Raw genomic sequence first — 20,944 nt, 5'->3', positions numbered from 1 at the left:
TCATCTACCTGCACTTGTGCAAGGCCATAGCCCCCCCACCACATCCTTATCTCTAAACTGGTGAGATATGAAGGGTGGATAAAGAATTGGTTGGAAGGTCACAGCCAGAGGGTTGTGGCCAATGGCTCTATGTCCAGGAGGCAGCCAGTGATGAGCAGTGTCCCCCAGGGGTCTGTTATAGGACCAATATTCATTAACACCTTTATCAATGACACAGATGATGGGATTGAGTGCACCCTCAGCAGGTTTGCCAATGACCCCAAGCTGAGTGGTGCAGTTGACACATTAGGAGGGAGGGATGCCATCCAGAGGGACCCTGTTAAACTCGAAAGGTGGGAACTTGATGAGGTTCAACAGAGCAAAGTGCAAGGTGCTGCACTTGGGTCAGGGTAAACCCAGCTACATTTACAGACTGGGAGAAGAACACCTTGAGAGCAGCCCTGCTGAGAAGGACCTCAGGGTTCTGGTGGATGAAAAACTGAACATAAGCCAGCAGTGAGCACTCACAGCCCAGGAGGCCAATGGTGTCCTGGGCTGCATCAGAAGAGGGGTGGCAGTGGGGCAGGGAGGGGATTGTCCCCCTCTGCTCTGCCCTCGTGGGGTCTCAGCTGGAGTACTGCGTCCAGGCCTGGGGCACCCAGCACGGGAAAGATGTGGAGCTGTTGGAGAGGGCCCAGAGGCGGCCACGAAGATGATCAGAGGGCTGGAGCAGCTCTCCTATAGGGACAGGCTGATGGAGCTGGGCTTGCTCAGCATGGAGAAGAGAAGGCTGCGAGGAGACCTCATTACAGCCTTCCAATATTTAAAAGCAGGTTATAAGCAGGAGGAAAATCAACTTTTTACATGGATAGATAGCCATAGAACAAGAAGGAATGGTTTCAAACTAAAGGAGGGAAGGTTTCGATTGGATGTCGGGGGAAGTTCTTCATAGAGAGAGTGGTGAGGTGCTGGAACAGGCTGCCCAGAGGCCGTGGATGCTCCATCCTTGGAGGTGTTCAAGGTCAGGTTGGATGAGGCCCTGGGCACCTGACCTAGTGCTTGATCTAGTGCTTGGTAGCCCTGCCTGCAGGGGGGAGTTGGAACTTGGTGACCCTTGAAGTCCCTTCCAACCCAGGCCATTTATGATTCTATGACAGTTCTATGAAAATACTGACACGATGCTTTTTGCAAGCAGTCACTCCACAATGGACCTAACAGGATGAAGGAAATACTTTCAGCCTTGTTATTAGGCTCTGAAATTACAGATCTCATATGAGTTTTTACACATATTAAGTGACAGTTCCACGAGGCAATGCTATAAAGGCTGGACATGCTGCAATCCTGCTGAATGCCATGTCTGCTCCTCAGTCATTTTAAGTCACCTCCAGTGTGAGGTCAGCTCTCACAGCTGGGACAACGGCTCTGTATTAAAAGCATACTCCAGATGCCAGAAATCCCTCTCAGAATCCTCCAGGTAGGACACAGATCACCTTAACAGAGAGAACGTGCTGCAATGGAGACAAAGAGGTAGGAAGAGTGGCAGTACCTTGGGAAGATGGACTACCCTGATTTCAAACAGCCATCTTCAAGTCTACAGAGCTGAATAATGAATTTTTGGAGCTTTAGTGTGATTTCTATACCGAAAGCTTGAGTCCCATTTATTTACAAGAAGCAGTTTGGAATAGGGAGTGTTTGAAGAGACATCACATGGAGTTATTTTCTGACCCGAGCTGCCCTTTCCTAACTCAGCTATTCAGATTAACAGCACAGAGACAGAACAACACTGCACGTTACGCATAAAAGAGGAAGCCCAATAACAGGACGTTAAGCAGTATTTACTGCTGTTTGATCCCAACTGCTTTGCATTGTCCTCTCGCAGTGAACTGAATCAGACAGACTTCTTTCATCCCCCTGACGTCAGCTCCGAGCAGAGCTCCCCATTGAGCCAACGCTGCGGCAGAGCAATGTGAGCTGCAGCCCTCGGGGCTCTCGCAGCAGCTGCTGTTTTCTCCCAGACTCTCAGGTTGGCTCTCACCCCAGGGACAGCTGCGTCCCCACAGCTGCGCTGCCTGCAGCGGTGCCAGGGCTCGTGGCAAATCCGGTCACGGCAAGAACCAAGAGGAGAAGGAGGCAGAACCTCCAGCAGCAGGGAGGGACGAGGGCAGCGGGAGCCCACGGCCATACACAACACACCCAGCCCATCGAGCTCTGCTTTGCCGCCGGTACCTGAAACTACTGCAAATAGAGTTGCCACATTTAATAATTCACAGAGAACAACAAGGTTTCATTTGCACCAGGGGTTGGTTTTCTAAAGAAACCAATTTCCTGTCCCATGAGGAAAGGTTGAGGGAACTGGGCTTGTTTAGCTTGGAGAAGAGAAGGCTCCGGGGAGACTTCACTGTGGCCTTCCAGTACTTGAAGGGAGCGTATAAACAGGAGGGGGAGCAATTGTTTGTGAGGATAGATAGCGATAGGACAAGGGGAATGGTTTTAAACTGAGACAGGGGAGATTTAGGTTAGATATTAGGAGGAAGTTCTTCACACAGAGGGTGGTGACGCACTGGAACAGGTTGCCCAGGGAGGTTGTGGATGCTCCGTCCCTGGAGGCGTTCAGGGCCAGGCTGGACGTGGCTCTGGGCAGCCTGGTCTGGTGGTTGGTGACCCTGCACTCAGCAGGGGGGTTGAAACTCAATGATCTTTGAGGTCCTTTTCAACCCAGGCCATTCTATGATTCTATGATTCCATACAATCTAGCTCCTATTATTTCTGGCCATTTCCATACATGAACTTTCTGTACCCGTGCAAAAAAATGCCTTCAAGGCTGTAATACACATGAAGTAACCTTGGGCTTCTCACTGGATAGTTCTTTCCTATCACAACCTTCTTCAGAAGGTCACAGAGATATGGTTCCACCCCCATCCCCACTCCCCAGCCATGGATGCTCCAGTAACGAGCAGTCAGCGCTTGTCCCACAGACAGCTCCATCTCTGCAGCAGAGGAAGGAATTACCCTCCACACAAAACACCCCAAGTCAGGCCAGAATAAACATGCTAATTTTGGCATTATGAGGGATGCGTTCATCTGCCCTCCTCGCCCACATGAAGTATTTTCCCACAGCGGCCCTCTCCAGACCAAAGAAACGTGTTGGGTATTTTCATTACAGCTCTAGAAATACCACTTTCTTTTTCCATATATATGGAAATACAGCCATTGATACTCAGCAGCACACTAAAGCATCTACCCAGCAGCATCCCCGGATGAGTTACACCGATACAATAACTCTGGGAAGCTCTTTAAGGCAGACTCACCTTCCACGGCTTTTCAGGAATTGGAGGATCCTCAATTTCAGCATCGATTTCGTTGGCATGAACCCAAGTGTCATAGCTAATGAGAAGAGGCAGAGAAAACAAAATTGGTCCCCTGGGCTGCTCATCCAGCGGGAATATTTTATTCAGCAATTCTGACATCTGCAAATCATGCTGCCGGGATGGAACGGCACGTTATTTTCCACTCAGTGAAAGTCAAACAAAGGAATCATCACCAGTTCCTGCGGTGGGAATAGGGCACACTGGGAAGGGAGGGGTCCGAGGCATCCAGGGCACATTCTTCACTTTCTGAACTCAGAACCCATCTCAGTGATGTTATGTCCCACTTGGAATTAGACATCCAGCCTCTAGATTCAGGGTACAGCACAAGTGGAGTCACTCGTGCAAACCCCGTTACTAAGTTAACTGCTTCTTGAGAATTTAGAGTAAGAGATACCAGACTCTTAGGAGAAAATAAAATGCATCCTCCTCTTCAATCCCTACTGCTGCAGAACCCATTCATTATTTACAGTCGCTTTTCCACATACTATTCCCCTCATAAATCTGTTCAGTAATGTTAAGAAGCTGCACTCAAAAAGCAGCAAGAACCAAAACCCCTCGTAAGCAGACAGGTGCCGAGCAACTGGAAGAAGTCATGCTTCAGGAAAGATGTGCGTGCAGCGTTTCTAATGTTCATACTGGTATTTAGAAATACCTTTACATACACGCCTACACAGTACACACATCCCTGGTTATTGATATGATACAAACAAAAATATTTAATAGTGAAGAAAGAAGCTTAAGGACAATCCTTGTTTGCTCTCTCCTGCCGAAGCATGCATAGGGCACTGGAGAACACATCTGTGCCCACTGCTCTGCAGAACAAGAGGAGAGCACAGCCACCCAGCTGGGACATTCTCCATGTAGGTTCCTTACTGACAGCACTGAGGGCAGAGCATCACCATCAGCAAAGGCAAGGCTTAGTAAGCTGAAGGAGCAGCTTGTACGAGGACGTGGATTGGCCTAACTGCAAGTTCTAAACAGCACTTGGCCTTTAACTAAATTGAGGAAGATTTGAGGTGTGCCTTCCTTCCCCCCCCCCCCCTTTACCTGTCTGGAAAGAAGCCCCAGTGTACCAGCACCTGCTTGTCTTTTTTCATCACGGGTCTCAACCATTCATCTGCAAAGGGGAAAGAGATGTAGCATCAGATTCAGACTGCAGAACACATAACACACTATTTTGCTTTTCCACACTCAAGCGTAGAAAAGTTAATGCAATTATCTCTGATTAAGTATACTGCAGTGAAATTAGTGTCCTGACCCGTAACAACAATACAGTTGCCTGCATTAACTCTGCCATGGATAAACATTTGTGTGCTCAGCTTGTATAAATCACAGATGTTACATTAGGAAAATCATCTTAATACAAACAATGATTGCATTTCCTTCCCCAGCTGTACGTATCCATGCCCTAACGCGCTCATGACCAAGGCCCAATGGAGCCTGAAACACTCATCTGCTCCCCAGCAGCAGGAGGAGCTGCAAGCAGAGAGAAGCAGCACTGGCAGCTCCCTGGGCCCGTCCCATCTCCCCAGAGCTCTGCCTGGCTGGGATGGCTCCAAGCAAATCCTTCAAAATGAATCCAGCGAAGCCAACAGAAACAACATGGTGAGAGATACTCTCCAGTCCGTCACAATTTTGCCATCATTGTACAACTGAAAAGAGTGAAGCTCTCCCAAAACGCTTTCTTGTCAACCACTAAATATATATATATTTTAAAACTTTCTTAGACTTATGAATCCCCTTCTTATCTTCTTCTATCGATTTACACTTGTTCCACAAGACCCTCTCCCCAGTTCCACTAATGTTCTACCTACCTCCTGCTACCCAGCTATTAAGAACGTGGCCCAGAGAAAGACCCTGAAGAGTTGCACTCGTGGAACGTCCCAGCTTGAATTCACAGCTGCTCTCCCACCTGGCTGCAACCCGGGGCTGGGGCAGCTCTGTCTAGCACAGCTGCATGCTCACTGACTGCAGAACCACCACGTCCAACCCTCACCAAGAAGCTGAAGCCGTGGTAAAAGCAATGCAAACCTGTGGCTTGGCAAGACGTTCCCAGAAGTACAGAACACACAGACAAGCACCAGTGGACACGCAGCCCTTCATCAGCCCAATGTGGAAGTGAATACTTCCACCTAGTGGAGCTGGGATGCCAGGGCGTACCAGGAACAGCCAGCTATGGCAGCACAGCTCAGACTCAGCAACAAGGACCAGCTACTCAATGCAAAAATACATCTGAGCTCTTGGCTGCTATGTGCTGAAGGCCAGAGCTGTTGAACTGCTTCTGAGAACCTACCTCATGCAGAGACAGAACACATTGTAATAAAGCCAACAGTCTCCACTTAACAATGCTGTTTGTTACTGTGTCCACCTTGCCAAACCACCTTCAAGGACAACATTCCCAATCTATAACCCAGGAAGAGCAGAAAGTGGCAGAAAGCTTTCCACTCTCCTTCACTTTGGTGTCTGTGATACCTTTCACACACCCTGCTGTTTCCTAACACTGTTCCACTGTATTGGAACTGTATTGGCCAATTCTTCCACAATGGGGGGGACACACCAAGAAAGAAAAGAAAAAAAGTTAGCGGGAACTTCAGCTTTCATTTCCTACTTCAATTATCCTTCCTTTTAATTTTTATTTTTCATGTAAGTCAATTTGTTCTTCAGCCCTTCCAGACCCTTAGGCTTCGGTCCCCTTCAGCCTGTAAGTTATTTGGGACAAACACAGTGTTTGTTTGCTTTGCACTCAGCAATTAACACCAATATCCCAACTAACCCAAGTGCTACGAGCTGTGTCACAGACCTTGTCCTCAAAGCTTCGCATCAACCAAATGTGTTAAACCCAGTGGTTAGAAGGAGGGCACAGTGATTTTATCTGGAGTTCTTAATCCTAGAAATACTTTAAAGGAGCTCCCAGGAGTAGGTTAAGGACGTTTTGTGCCCGTGTGAAATCTCCCACAGGCGCTAAAAGAATTTTGTTACAAGATTATTGCCACTTCTAAACTGGAAAGCATCTTTACCATCATCCATTGAGGTAGGACTTGGATAAACGTGGTGGGTGGCCTTGGATTTCTCTTCAGTCACTGTTCCCTGCGAGAAAGGTGGGAGGAAAAGACAGCAGGTGAGTAACAAGCACACTGCCCCACATATCAGTTGTTTCCTTTCACCCACATCCCATGCAACCCAGAAACACTGAAGGCTCGCTGCAACTACAAGGAATACAACCTCCAATTAAAGTGCTGGAAAAAAGCAATTATTTTAAGAGAATTTCTAAACACTACGATTTAGGTACAAACAGGAATTTCACTGCATATGGCTGCCTTGAATAGGACACCCTCAGTAATCAAGTCTGTACATTAAAAGACAAAAAACTTAGGGTCTTTTTAACACTCTGACATAAAACAAAGGGAATGCGTCGGAAACAACAACAATAATGTTACACAATTTTGTGAGCAACGTTCAAACATGAGCATACCTTCTCTTCTCGAAGGCTTACAACAATTCACTCGTGAGAAGCAACAACAGGTGAATTTCTCACGCTTACAAAGATGCCACAGTTATATTCCTGGGGACCCACGTCATCATGGATGCAAACCCTGCTAGGTAGCTGGGTGTCTGTCAGGTATCTGGATTCTCCCACACGCTGCAGACACCACCAGTCTCTGAAGATGAACAGTCACCTCCACAGAGAGCAGAAATTCACAGAGCTCAGGCTCTTTTGCAGAGGAGGAACTATGTTTTGGTATAGTTTTGTGTGAGAACATCATTCAGAATTTACGTTTCATAACCAGTGGACAGATTTATTTAAAGGACTTAGGAACAGATGGAACTGTACAGGAAACAGTACGTGAACAACTGACTCACAAGGCTGCCACCAGCCATCAGGAGGAAAAAAACATTACAAAGCTTTACATTACACGATGGTAGGAACATCAGGAGATTGCTCTGATATTAGGGACTGAAATGGGACCGCTGCTATCCTAGCAAGAGCACAGGACTGGGAAGAAGGAGAGGAGGTGATCTTTGAGCAGCAGGAAAAAAAAAAGAAGCTGTGAAGTGAGAAGAATTTAAAATCCTTCGGGAGAAAAGGGACGTGCCCAGGCGTGACTGAAGGATCTGCAAAGTGTTCAAGGCACCATAATGGAAACTCCCCTTCATTGGCCACGAGTTGCAGAGACCTCTCCAGGTACCTAACCTGAATCGTATCAGTATGCTTCATCCATTTCCTACAGAGCGTAAGGAAAACAGTACGCAGACACCAGGAAAACAGGAGGGCTTCCTAGGCTCTGCCTTGGCTGCAGAGAATGGGATAGATGACTTTAAAGCAGCTTTCTGAAGGATATAAGCAAAACGCAAGGCTTGCTTCCTGCCTCTGCCAAACCCAGTGTGACTGGAAGCTGGAGGCATAACCAGGTGCAGGAGTTTGTGGCAGACAGATACAGATGCTAACCTCGCTCATTGTCTGCTTTAAAGGCCCTGAATGATCATTCTGCTGCTCCTTATACAGAAATCAACGTTCAGAAAGAAAATCACTATGAGAAACCGTAACAACTTCATCCGTAGACCGCAAAGAGCATTAACCCCTATTTCAGCAACAGCAAGCATCTAGATTCAGCTGAAGAATTACGAGTAACTCGAGAAAAACTGTACAGTTAAGGCTGAGAAGATGATTCATAACCATACCACAGCAAATACATTTAACCTGGAAAGGAAAGCGTTCCCCTTGGCTAGCAGCACTGAGTTCTCTTGACACAAAGGGCTACTGACCACGTTCCTTCCCAGCTCGCCCAGAGCAGCGCTCCGCTCGGCCCTACCTGCCCACACAGCTCATGTTCCAAAGTATTTCCCTCAACAGAAGTGAAAAGCCCATTTCTGTTTTTAGAAGATGAAGCCATTCACCTCGTTCAAGCCATCCCTCAGTATGTCCAATTACAAAGATGCTGACTCTTGTGGAAACGTACTAACAAGAACGTGATGCTGCTTGTGCTCTGCTCGGCACAACTAGGAAAAAGCAAGTTAAAAAAAGCCCTATTAAGGCAGTGCTTTTAAGATTAAAACTTCTTTATGCTTGCTCCCACACATCTGGAAGAGAATCACAGAATCATAGTATTAGCTAGGTTGGAAAAGACCTACAAGATCACCTAGTCCAACCATCCACCTACCACAGTCATGTTATGCACTACCTTTTTGGGGCTCAGACTTGGACAGACTGTGAGCTTCTGCTTTACGTAAGCAGAATTCAACACTAAATCAGCTCAGGCCTGTAGCAGCCTAAGAAAACAGATCTCACACAGCTTGCTGCTTTAAGCCTCAAAAGCTCATTTACTTTCAGAGCAGAGTAATGACTCGGCGCCCACGTGACGATAACCACTGATGGCATTTTACAGATGGCTGATTCGTGCTCTGAACAGACTTCTTGCTGCTGCCTTGCTCTGACACAGCCCAAACACGACCAGTATGCTGCAGTCATGTAAGCACACCATCCTACAGAAGGAAGGAAGCTGTTTTAAGATACGCTGTGTAAGAGTTACCTGGTGACGTTTGACGATATCCTTCAGTTTATTAGCCAGCTTCAGTTCTATATCTGGAATGAGGTAGATGGTTGGTCTGCTCAGACAGTTGTTCTGGAGAGAGGAGACAGAATAAGAAATTAGCAGAGCACCTGGGACAGAAACCAAACAATTCCTGCCACCATCACCAACGCTTCAAAAAGCTCAAAGGGAACCAGATGCATCTGACAGATGAGATGTGCTAATTCCAGCCCCACAGCCCCTCTGGACAGCATTCCTTTGCCCACTTCCCTCCTGAAGCCTCACCCCATGCTTATTTCTGCAGACATGCTGTGTGCCCCAGCAGAGTGCTGTTGGCATAGGGAATGGGAACACAACCCGCCGCAGCAGTTCTTAATTCCTGCTTTCACAAAACATCCATCCCCAATGAAAGTCACGCCTTGGATTTGGAAGAATTGTGACAAGACTTCACTGAAAGGGAATGGGAGCCCCCTGGGTGACAACTTCCAGCCCAAACCTGTCCCACTGCACTGCCACACAGCTCTGTGCGTTCCCACAACCCTGACAGGTATGCTCTTAACTTATTTGGCATTTTACATGCACTTTGTTATGTATTAGAACAGCTGTATGATTTTAATACTTCTTAAATATGAAGCGTTGTTTCTTATCGCTGTCTCTCCTATTTCCACTTTTGACAATCACTTGAAAGTTACATTTTTTGTTACACAGTCTGACAATAAACAGCAGAGCTCAGGTTTTAGAGTTTGAGAGAAACACTCCGTTATTCTCACCCAGCAGTAAAAAAAAAAAAGAGCAAATAACTCCAAATGGAACTGGAACTCCACACAACTGCCTTCTGGTAGCAGCTCTGGGGGTCTGACAAAAGAAGGGAGGGTCAAAATGCACCCAGCCCTGAAAAGAGTCCACCTCACCACAAAGCTGAAAGTGCCAAGGAGGAAAGACTGGACGTGCAGAGCAGCAGTTACTCAGCCCTGAAGGTGCGACCTGCACGGGGCGATGGAGATGCTGGGGAAGCACTGCCCAACCTTACTGGCATTTTTTTCCCCTCACCCTGTGCGTACCCCACTGAATATCAGGGAGAGCACACTGAAGTTTTCAAGAGGTAACACAAATGTGACTGAGATGTGGAGGGAGAGGGAGGAAAGCGTTTAATGCTTCTACAGATGTTACAGAGGAGGCTCTTCAGCATGTCACAGCTGAGGAGCACACAGCAGGGAGCTGCTTCCCCCGAGCACACAAACACACACAGAGAACCATGTGCTCTTATCTGAGCCTCTTGCCTGCACTAGTGTTTTCTCAATGTTCATGAACATCTCCACGTTTCGATCCATCCGGGACGGGTTCTGCAGGTCAAACCTCCGCCTGGTGAGAGAAACGATTCAATAAGGATTAAAGGGTTCAGCTTTCCCCTGCTCAGAAGCAAAGAATCTCTCATGTTACAGATAAAAAAATACAACAGACTGTGGAAGCTATGTGGAAACATTCAGGGCACAATCAAGTATTTTTGCTTCGCTTGGCAGCCCTCGAGCAAAAAAAAAAAAAACAACCAACCAATACAATGAAGCAATCAACAAAATGAAAATGATTTGTGATACGCTTAAGAAAAATGAAGGCTGAAATTGTCCAGCAAAAGCCTGCAGAAGGGTTGTGCATTCCACTGCAGGCACAATGGATAATTAAATGGAAACCATCAAATATTCCAGACAGGTTTCAACAGCCAGAGGGGGAAACCCACGGCTGAGCGGTGGCGTTTCTCTGACCACACGATGCTCCCACCACCTACCCCAGAATCCAACCCAGGAACAAGGGCAATCCCTGGGGGAGGCCCATGAGCCATGTGCTGCCATGAGAAGGGCCTTGCACACAGCACAGGGCAGCTAACGACCCACACCAGCATGACAGAATAGCCCAAGTTGAAAGGGGCCCCTATGGATCATCCAGCCCGACAAGATGATCATCTTTACGAGACTCTGGAACTTTAAAGCTGCTCGCTGCAGTGACAAAGTAATCAGACTCTGGGAGTGGCAGCGTGGATGGAAGCATCCATCAGAAACAGGGAAGATTCTGCCAGGGAAGGCAGAAGCATGAGAGCCCCAGCAGGCGTCCTGCAGACCCACCTGAGCCTCGAGTGAAGGGCAGGAACACTGTGCCCCCAGAAAGGGTCAGGCTGGGCCCTGATGGCACTAAGAGCACTGCAGGAGCCAGAGGTGGGCCTGGCCCTGCCTGCTGCACCTCCGTGCCTGTGCAGTTTTGGAAACAGCCACCAGCAGGGCCTGAGAACGCTCTGAACCGGAACGCTGTGCTGGCAGCCAGGAGTGGACAGGGATGTAGAAATACCTCCCACAGCCATGAACTCATTACCCTGCAGCGACTGACGAGCTGCTCAGAGTTCACAGCCCAGCTTCAAGCACCAGAATTCGGCGCTGTGCCCACATGTTTCACGGCGGTTTCTTTCAGACACGCGTTTTTTATCCGGTAGCACATCAAATCGGCGTTTCAAGTTGATAAATACGCAGCAGAGGTAAAGCAAAGCAGGACCGAGCTGGAGTCAGAAAACCCATTCCTGCCCACCCAGGGCATGGCAGCGGCGCTGCTGAACGTAACGCAGCCCCCTCAGCTGAGATCACCACGCCTGCCTTCACTGGGGGCTGTCAGCAGGTTCAGGAAGAAGCTGCCCACGGAGCTGGCACCGCATGAACGTGGCACAGCGCAGCGCTGCACCACACAGCACCAGCAGAAGGCTGCTCCTCTACCCCCCATCAGTATTACAGACGCTTCCCCTCCCGCTAAAGAGCTGGGGAAGGAGTGGAAGAGGATATCCTGATGTAGTTCTTAGAGTCTTTTTTCAGGTTTAGAAGGGAATTGCCCGTGTCTGAAGCACGCTGCGCGTGTCGGGAGCTCTGTGCTGGCAGGAGGAGCTCAGCACAGCTCAGTGCACGGCCGTGCTGGCACACACAGTGCTCGCTGAGCCAAGGCCCAGGCTCTTCCCCAGGACTCACGCGCTGACGCTTCATGGTTTATTCAAAATGTACATGCTCCAGAGAGGTACAATCATGTTTCAAGGAAGAGAATGGAAATAAATGCCAAATTAATGCAAACAGATCTCCCTAGATAGCTAACAGACATCAGTCCCTATGAAACAAAGACGTTTAAGGCACTCTGCTTTGATCCAAGTTGTTGCATTTGGTTGCCTACGATCTGCATTTTGGATTCGTTAAATGCTATTCATGCCCCGCACTTTTGCAACCCATACTTGAAGAGAAGCACGTCAGTGTACCAAGCAATAGCACTCTTTGCAAAGGAGATGACATAGCAGTACTAATCCCTCCTGTCCTCAGATTACGGGACACCTCTGGCAGGTTTTAGCCACCACCTACTTCAATGGCAGTGACAGACAGGGTATGTCCAGCTGCACTGGGTAAGTGCACTTTTCAGACATACCTATTATGGCGAGGAAAGGTACTTCTCCTATAAGACAGATCATTCACAAACAGGTTAAGCAAGAGCGACAATGCGTACCATTAAATAAAAAAAAAAAAAAATCATTTCAGGCAAAACACCACGTATTATTTGGTTGAGTCAGTGAAGGACACATTCCGGGATCTAAATCTGATTCTCGGAGTTAAGTTCCAGTATTACTTCCCTCTACATCCCACATGCACGAACACAAGGCACTACCCACTAGTTCTGAGGAATCAGCAAGAGAGTGAGAAGAGAGGAGGCAGCCGTGTGCCTGCGCTTTGCGGACAAACTGCAGTGAGTGAAAACTCAATTTGTTCTGGGGGAAAAAAAAAAAAAAAAAAGTGGAATATGGAAATGGCTCCTGCTTGATGAATATTTAAGTGCTCTACCTGCAGGCAAAGAGGCAGCAAGGCGCTCCTGAATGCTACAGCACAGAGAGCGCTGCCGACGGGCACCTCGCTCCAGGTGCTGGCAGAAAGGAAACAAAGCCTGGCAGCACTTCACTCCTTCCAGCTCTCCCATATCACCACCTCGGATACCCAATGTGCTGACGTGAGTATCAACAACTGAAAACCGACCAGCCCTACCAGAATTACTGGATTTTTTGCCTTTTGAATTGCTCCTGTGGGTCACAGAAACACAGCCAGCTCCAGGAACGCTCTTGCAGGTCTGCACAACGTCAGATCAAGAGCTATTTAAATGCTTGTACAAGGCCCATCTCTGCTTGCTTTTATCTCAAGGCTTCTCATCCTCATTTTCTTCCTAATGCTCTCAAATACTCATGCCGCTTTGGAAGGACTGCAACTTAGAAATGCAGAAGCCAGAAAGCAACATGGATATCACGTGAAGAGCTTTAATGCTAGTGTCAGTGGCTACAGGGCAGTGCTTTAACTCACACTCCTCATTTATGGAGGCTGAGAAGCAACAGATCACCCTATATCTATCTACCTGTATCTTTGCAACGATTCCTATTTCCCCAGCTATGGCTTAACCCCCCGCTCGATACAGCAATAATGATTTGAGTCTTCCTGATGGGAAGCAGATTCTACAATAACTGCTTAATTTGCTCTGTCATACGGCAAGCAAACGCCAAAAAAAAGTCTCGAGTTCGTAATCAACTCCCAACCTCGAGGCTCAGGAGCTCAAACTTGGCCAACTTGTCTTTAAATTTAGGAACACGGGTGTGTCTGTAGACAAGGCAACCATCAGCAAAGCAGGGAAAAAATTCCTCTTCCCATCTCTGACTCCCTTGCCTACCCAGCTCTCCAGCAAGTATTAAATCTCAAGGAGTCTGCATAGGCATTGCATGTGCTTCATCTCATGCAAAAGGTGTACAAAGCAAAATCAGAACTTACCAGCCCTGTTCATTCTTATATTTGTAAGCAGCACCAAGAATGTGACATAATGTACCTCCAGCTTTGAAATCCATGAAGCACTTTGCCTAGAACCAAAAAGAAGAGTGAGGACAGTGGCATTCACTTTCAGGTAATTAAAACAGTTACAACGAACACATACTTGCTAGCTCAATTTCAGACATGTAACCATTCTCTTTTTTTTTTCCCCTGGCAAATTTTAGTTTGGAATTACCTTTGCTATTGCACTGGTATCTGCAGTGATATCTGCCAAGTAACCTCAGATACAGCTGAGGACGGGCTAGCCCAGCTCAAGCCTGGAGCAGATGAGCACAGCATCAGGATTGGGTTTGAGCAGCGCTCTGAGAGCACTGACACAGCACATCCCATGCTCTGAGCACCCAGTTCGGAACAGGAAGAAGAAAAACATGCAACAGCATGTATGTACTAACTAATTAGACAAAGTGGCACACGACACGATTACAGAACATATTAAAAGTCTGCTTCTGCCCAGCAGGCCTTCCCTTTGCACTCACAAACTGTTTCCAGACCCCTGGAAGCACTGCACGCAGCAGCTCCACGTTGCTTTGCTGCAGCACGAGTGCTTCTGGCCCAGCCTCTGGCTTAATTCCTTCGATCAGGCTGGGTCGTGTTCTTTCAACCTGCGTACATCACGCTTCAGGAGTGTTTGCTAACGCAGAACAAGCACCAAATCACACACATCAGCACTACCGACAAACGTTTTAAATTCGTTCTTCCACCAGGCACGGGAACGACATGGAACACTGCCTTCCTTGGCTCCGGGGCTGCTAAGGGAAAGAGAAGCAGCTCTGGGACGTATCACGTAACCGCTGTCCAAAACCAACACAAAGAAGATCCTTCAGATTCATTCAACAGGAACAGAGCTGCTCCTGCTCCACCACCTGTTCAGAGCACTGCTGTGCACCCAAAGCGACCCAGAGCCCAAAGCAGAGCAGGCACCTGCCCCTCGGGTGACCAAGGGCTAACAGAAGGAAAGAGCTTTTAGCAATCACGCTAAAACCTGCTCTGAAGAGGAGACAAACTTTGGTGAGGCAGAATCCTCCATCATTTTACCTAACAAAATCCACTGTGAAAAGGTGACCGAGATCAACCAGCCTCACGAGCTGGTTCCTCACTACAACCTTCACCGAAACACGCAAGCAACTACAGGTAATTGCCATTTTCTTACCTGAGAACTAACAAGGTTGGACAATGAGCGTTTCAATGCTGTAACCACGGGGCATGTGCTGCAGTCACGTATGTGCCCTGCGCCCACCCCTGCCAACTGGAGCTCAAACAGAGCCCACAGCCTCCGCCCCATGCCAGGCCTCACTGCTCCCTCCACTCAAAGTGCTGCTCTCTGCCCTCAGTGCCTGCTGCACCCCACGTGTTTTTTGTAGTTCGTGCTCCTTTGGCGAGATCCTTCTCCAGGTACACAGGATCCCAGGCACAACGGGGCCAATCTCTGAATGCAATCACGAGGATGCTAGTGGTAAAGGAGTACCAAGTTTGAACTGGAAGTGCTACCAGCAATCCTTAAAGGCTGGTACTAATTCTGCCTGTCAGTGCTGTGAGTGACTGGCGAGCTGTCTTGGACTAACAAGGTAACCATGCATTACCACAGACATGGTCCTGCCTTTTTCCAGCATCGATGGCATCACAGGTGAGATGGTTTCATTGGGAATTTCTGTTGATTCAACTTGTCTCCTTCAGAACATGCACGTTAGTTACTCAGGAGTTATGCATCAGTCCCAGCAGGTTTGATTTAATGTTTCGCAGTTCACATAAGGCTCTTGCTAGGAATTAAAACCTTCCCACAGCATTCTGGAAATCGTTTCCAAATGTGTCCCCAAATCTTGGCCCCTTGCAGGGGACGTGCCACTGCAGCCATGGGCTGAGCAGAGCCCCAGCACCAGGGGCAGCAGCACAACCCCAAGAAGGCAGACCTGCAACGGCAGCAGCTCGCCCCAGTACTCACCGGGAGCTTTGTGAAGGCAGGATTGGTGACGTGTTTCCCAAAGGCATCTTCCTGGAACTGCAGCAGCTGCACCACCAGCCCAGCCAGAGTTTTGTTGGTAGGAGCATCTGCTTGCACATACTGAAAGACAAAGCACACAGGCTGACTTGGCAAGGAGGCTGACACAACACGGAGACCGGCTTACTGACTCCCCAGGCTGCTGGGTCAGCTGCAGAGCAGAGTTCAGGGATTGCTGGGGAGAAGGGTCAGGCACGGGGTGAGCACACTGCATGGGTCTCAGCCTGTACCTATCTGCGCATCATCACCGATTCCTTGTGGCCACCAGAGCCTGACAGACAGATTCACTGCTTCAGTCTGATTCTGCTCCTAATACAGGAAGAGGCCAATTACGGCCCAGGCATGCACAAGGCTTCCTACAGCAACTTCAGAGCGTGCTTTGCAACCAATCATTTCCCAGTGTCACAGATATGGAAAGGGAAAAATCACAGCACAGCTCCCCTACAGCCATTCACCTCCACGAGCTGCGAGACCTTTGTGCTGCCTCCATATCAAATTCCCCTAAAGCCCCTTAAGACAACGGAGCCGGGACCTTCAGCAGATGGAAGCGACGGTGTCACGCAGCGGTCAGACCTCGCCAAGCCTCCCCAGGTGCCACCCACACTGACAGACCACAACAGTGCTCCCTTTGTGTCCCACAGCACCTGCGGAGCTCCTGCCGCACACTTGGGACACAGCCCAGCTGCTCCGAGCACACAGACACCCCCAAACCTCATGAGGTGCCCCAGCCCCACACCTAACATTCACTTGGGAATATACCTCCATCAGAAGCCCTAGGCTGTGCTTCCAAAGCTAAGCATCCCGCCCTGCACGCCGTGAGCCTTATATCCTACTGCTAACTGCACCAGCACACTTTTCACCCATGCCTTACACCAAGGATGGCTTAAATGCATACAGTGCACTATATGCTTTTAAAGCTCTTTAGTGTGTATTATTTCCCATCTGTTCCAGAGCCGCTGACCGCCGCAGCCAGCAGCACACAGACGAGCACATCGCCGCTCCAGAGCTCACACCTTTCAGCCCTGCCACTGCACACAGCTCAGAGCAGAACAGCCCCCAGCTCAGCGACGCCTACTGCCACGCGCACTCGTGACACTCAGGGTTGCACCAAGGTGAAAACAGAAGCACAGCGGGCGGCATACCTGACCGCTGAGTAAGTAATCCCAGCCCCGTTACCAAACAGCTTCGCTCCGGACACAGCCGCCGTACGCGTTCCACGTGCCCAAAAAGCACAAGCACGGGTTGGCACGCAAGCCCAGCTACCTGCAGGTGGGACCGGCCCCCCCGGCCACACGGACACTGACACCAGTGAGCATCCCCAGCAAAGCAGAGCTGGAACGCTGTCCCTTTGCACACAGGGCTCCTCCGGGGAGGTGGCAGCAGTGCAGGAGCTGCGAAGCCCCTCAGTCTTCACTATTCTGTCAACAGTGAACAGAAAACTTCATAACCACAGTAACTCATCCCATGGGGGAAACCCCTCCCCCCACCCCGACACTGTTACATTTGCTTCTTTAAACGGAATAAAAGCCAAAGCTGTTTGCGCTGAGTCTAACTGTACTGTAAATTAATAACGCATCAAAAATGCATAAAAACAGCAAGCATCGGCAGCTTCGACTAACAGGGAAACAGTACAAAGCACCTCTGTACTTACAGCTGCCGGAAAAAAACCAACCCAGCAGCAATCCAAGAACTGAATTCAGGCAACACCCCACACAGCACTACTGCCACAGCCACCTTATGGCACCAGAAACCTGCCCCGATTGGGACGGCAGCCCCGGTGCTGCCCCGCACTACCACTGCTTTGCCATCCTCCTGCATGGGAACGTCGCGTCATGCCCGGGGTCTCCCCTTAGCAGGGGGCTAAAAGCTTTCAGAAGGAAGCACACGAGACTCCTCTCATCACAGCAGCCAGGAGCACGCAGCTCTGCCCCGCAGGCTCCGGTGCAGCAGAGCTATGATTTCCTGATGGGCACCCCGTGGTTTTGGAGGAGCTGAGGAGGCTGAAGCCACACGTCTCCAAGCTTCCCTCTCCTCCCCACAGCGGCCAGAACCAGCTCCAGAAGCGATGCACGGTTCTTTGCTGTGAGGGTGGTGAGACAGCGGCACGGGCTGCCCAGCGAGGCTGGGAATGCCCCCTCCTTGGAAGCACTCAGGGCCAGGCTGGATGGGGCTGTGAGCAACCCGGTCTGGTGGGAGGTGTCCCTGTCTGTAGCAGGGGGTTGGAACTGGACGATCTGAAAGGTCCCTTCCGACCCGAACCATTCTGTGATCCTACGATCCCCAGCCCGACAGCTTTGGTGTAAGGGACTGTGTCAGAGCCTGACCCACACCGCGCACTGCCCAGTCAACCAGAACTACAAAAAAACTCAGTCGAGAGCAGAGGCACTGCCTGCAGGAGAAACCACTGATCCTCCCTGGCAGATCTGCCGTTACAGCTGCATGGGAAAAGCCTTTGTCACAGACATCAGGGTGGATTTGTGTACCCAGCGTCGCTGTGGTTCCTGACCTCAACCAACCCCGTCACGGCTCTGCATTGCAGCCCTGCTGCACAGATATCCTTTCCTTCCCCAGACAAAGACTGCCCCATCCAAGACAACTGGGCAACGGCCAAAGGAAAACCAGCACCACAATACTGGGATTTCACTTACGGCCCTTGTTACTTTTTATGAAAGCAAGAACACAAAAGAGCTCCAAACACGGAGAAAAACGCGCAGCGTTAGAGATCCCCGAGCACCGACGCAACAAGAAGCAAACCGCCCAGTTTGCCCCCCGCTTCTCAAGCACAGGTTTCTGTTTCCAATGGACACCTGGACGCTGCTGCAGTCAGACCACCCAGACGCCGTGAAACAGGACCACGAGCTGCCCTAGAAACCACTGCACGAAGCGGGCACAGAACTCCCAAACCCACACAGCACAGGCAAGCGGTGGGCTCACCATCCCGGAGGAGTTCAGGAAACTACAACCTACATTTACCAGCTATAATCACTGCATGCTCCTGGGGAAGGGGACAGGGGCCTACGGCAAAGCCACCACCTGCATGAAGGGAACAGGACTGAGAGCAGAGCACCCGCTGCACGATGGAACACGAGGAGCGGAGCCTGTCGGCTGCACTTCAGAGAGCCATCAGCTCTCAAGCTTATGGTCTGTGGGTCCTTCTCTAACGCTGTTAACAACTGTTCATTCATTTCCCAAAAGAAAAATCCTTCCTGATTTTCTAAAGGATTTCACGCATTTCTGGAATTCAACAAGAGTTTCTTCTTGGCTCAAATTGAACAGCCTCCCACAGCCTGAGAAACAAACACACGTATCTAATCTTTATAGCCAGTAATACTGATAGGTGTAACCCCATGACAGCTGATTTGCTTTGGAGCACGGGATGAGAGCTCCCGTTGTGGACGACCAGCCCAGGGCAGGCCCCGAGGGGGGAAGCAACTTGCAGGGTCCCCGGTCACCTCAGTGCTACCCACACCGTCAGAGTTCTCAGCACAGGATGGCTGTTCTGGAAAATGGCAGGGGCCAGCTCAAGGTTATTTTCAAAAGCAGCAGGCTGACCGCATGCTGGTCGGCATTTCATAGGATCGCAAAATGGGTTGGGTTGGAAGGGCCCTTAAAGGTCATATAACCATAGAATCGCAGCATGGAGTGGGCTGGAAAGGACACCCCAGCCCCCCCAGCCATGGGCTGGTTGCCCCCCCAGCTCAGGCTGCCCAGGACCCTGCCACAGCCTCAGGCACCTCCAGGGGTGGGCACCACAGCTCAGGGCAGTGCCAGCACCTCACTGCCTGTGGGTAAAGAATTCCCCTTCACATCTGCCCTAAATCTCCCCTCCTTTAGTTTAAAGCCGTCCCCCCTCGTCCTATCACTGTTAGTCACTCTCCCTCCTGTCTATCAGCTCCCTTTAAGTACTGCAAGGCCGCAGGGAGGGCTCCCCAGAGGCTTCTCCTCTCCAGGCCAAATACCCCCAGCTCTCAGCCGGGCCCCAGAGCAGAGATGCTCCATCCCCCAAGCATCCTCATGGCCTTCTCTGGCCACAGATTTCTTGACAAAAAGGCAATGAAAGAATGAATGTTCCCTCTCAGGAGCCCAGCAACAGGAGAAGCGTCATCAAAACAAACTCCAGTTAAAGACACACGCCTTTGCAGCACCACTTCTTTACCACCACACAAAGCTCCAAGCACTGTGCTGACCCAGACATGTGGCTGCTCTCCGCAGACATGTGGCCAGACCGGCACAACACATCCAACACAACACATCCAACACCTCCAAACACTGCCTGGTTTTTAACCCTGGGCAGTTCAAGTACCCTTCTTCTGGAGGACCACGAGACCAGTAATCAAGCCATAGGACCACAGAATGGTTGGGTTGGAAGGAACCTTAAAGATCACAGAACAATAGGATGGGTTGGAAGGAACCTTGAAGATCACAGAAACGTAGGATGGGTTGGAAGGGACCTTAAAGCCCATCCAATTCCAACACCTGACCCAGAGCAGAGTTTGTCTTCTGGAAGTTCCACTTCAGGCTCAGATATCGGGAAGGACACACCACCACCAGGCACTTCAAAAGAAAGCAAAGAAGCACAGAGGGCGACGAACGGTATGAAAGAGGAACGGGGCCGCGGGGTACAGCTGTGAGCAATGGCACCGCTGTGCCCGGAACAGCACGGGCACGGCCCCACGTGGAGCCCCGACATCGGGATCTGTGGGGTGAGAAGTCCTGAGGGGATCATGAGGGGGTGCTGGGGAGCTCTGCGGGGCTCTCAGAACGATCCTGAGGGGCACTGAGACGGGGTCGTGGGGGACCTGTGAAGGGTTGGGGGGGGTTGAGGAGGTTCCTAGAGGGATCCTGAGCGGCTCCGAGAGGGGGGGTCCGGACAGGATCCCGAGGGGCGGCCCTGTGGGGGATCCTGAGGGGCCCCGCGCCGCCCCCCGCGCTGCTGTCGCCGCGGCCCTTTGTTGGGCCGTGCGGGCCGTGCCCCCCCGGCCCTCCCCGAGCCGTCCCCGGTACCGCCGCCGCCGCTGCCCGCCTCCCCCGGGCCGCACCTTTTTGTAGTGCTTCCCGAGCCACACGCGGACCGAGTCGAGCTGGGACACCGTCTCGGGGCTCTCCCAGAACTTCCCCGTCGGGCCGCCGTCCTTCCGTCTCGCCACCGACAGCGCGGCCAGACCCGGGCCTCCCCCGCCGACCCCCACAGCCGCCGCC

The 20,944-nt window shown here is 50.4% G+C and overlaps 3 protein-coding genes across 3 annotated transcripts in view; 1 reads left to right on the top strand and 2 right to left on the bottom strand.

Annotated features, from left to right (window-relative positions):
- The window catches only part of SMARCC1 (SWI/SNF related, matrix associated, actin dependent regulator of chromatin subfamily c member 1), a gene marked incomplete at its 5' end in the record, with an annotated part of 72,027 nt that extends 51,084 nt beyond the window's left edge, over nucleotides 1-20,943 (bottom strand). Inside the window, 8 exons of the mRNA XM_021382111.1 lie at nucleotides 3,288-3,363; nucleotides 4,395-4,464; nucleotides 6,365-6,434; nucleotides 8,876-8,968; nucleotides 10,156-10,237; nucleotides 13,693-13,778; nucleotides 15,689-15,808; nucleotides 20,785-20,943. Coding sequence (XP_021237786.1) covers nucleotides 3,288-3,363; nucleotides 4,395-4,464; nucleotides 6,365-6,434; nucleotides 8,876-8,968; nucleotides 10,156-10,237; nucleotides 13,693-13,778; nucleotides 15,689-15,808; nucleotides 20,785-20,943 — 756 coding nt within the window. The remainder of the gene's footprint in view (nucleotides 1-3,287; nucleotides 3,364-4,394; nucleotides 4,465-6,364; nucleotides 6,435-8,875; nucleotides 8,969-10,155; nucleotides 10,238-13,692; nucleotides 13,779-15,688; nucleotides 15,809-20,784) is intronic.
- The window catches only part of LOC110390697 (GTPase IMAP family member 8-like), a 685,191-nt gene that overhangs the window by 196,758 nt on the left and 467,489 nt on the right, over nucleotides 1-20,944 (bottom strand). The window lies entirely within an intron of this gene.
- DHX30 (DExH-box helicase 30) overlaps nucleotides 20,181-20,944 on the top strand; it is a 60,790-nt gene continuing 60,026 nt past the window's right edge. Inside the window, exon 1 of the mRNA XM_021382125.1 lies at nucleotides 20,181-20,338. The gene's annotated coding sequence lies outside the window, so the exon portion shown is untranslated. The remainder of the gene's footprint in view (nucleotides 20,339-20,944) is intronic.

Source organism: Numida meleagris, unplaced genomic scaffold (assembly GCF_002078875.1).
Source record: "Numida meleagris isolate 19003 breed g44 Domestic line unplaced genomic scaffold, NumMel1.0 unplaced_Scaffold180, whole genome shotgun sequence".
In the NCBI taxonomy this organism is placed as follows: domain Eukaryota; kingdom Metazoa; phylum Chordata; class Aves; order Galliformes; family Numididae; genus Numida; species Numida meleagris.
Note: the sequence above shows the minus strand (reverse complement) of the source record. Positions and strands in the feature narration are given on the sequence as shown.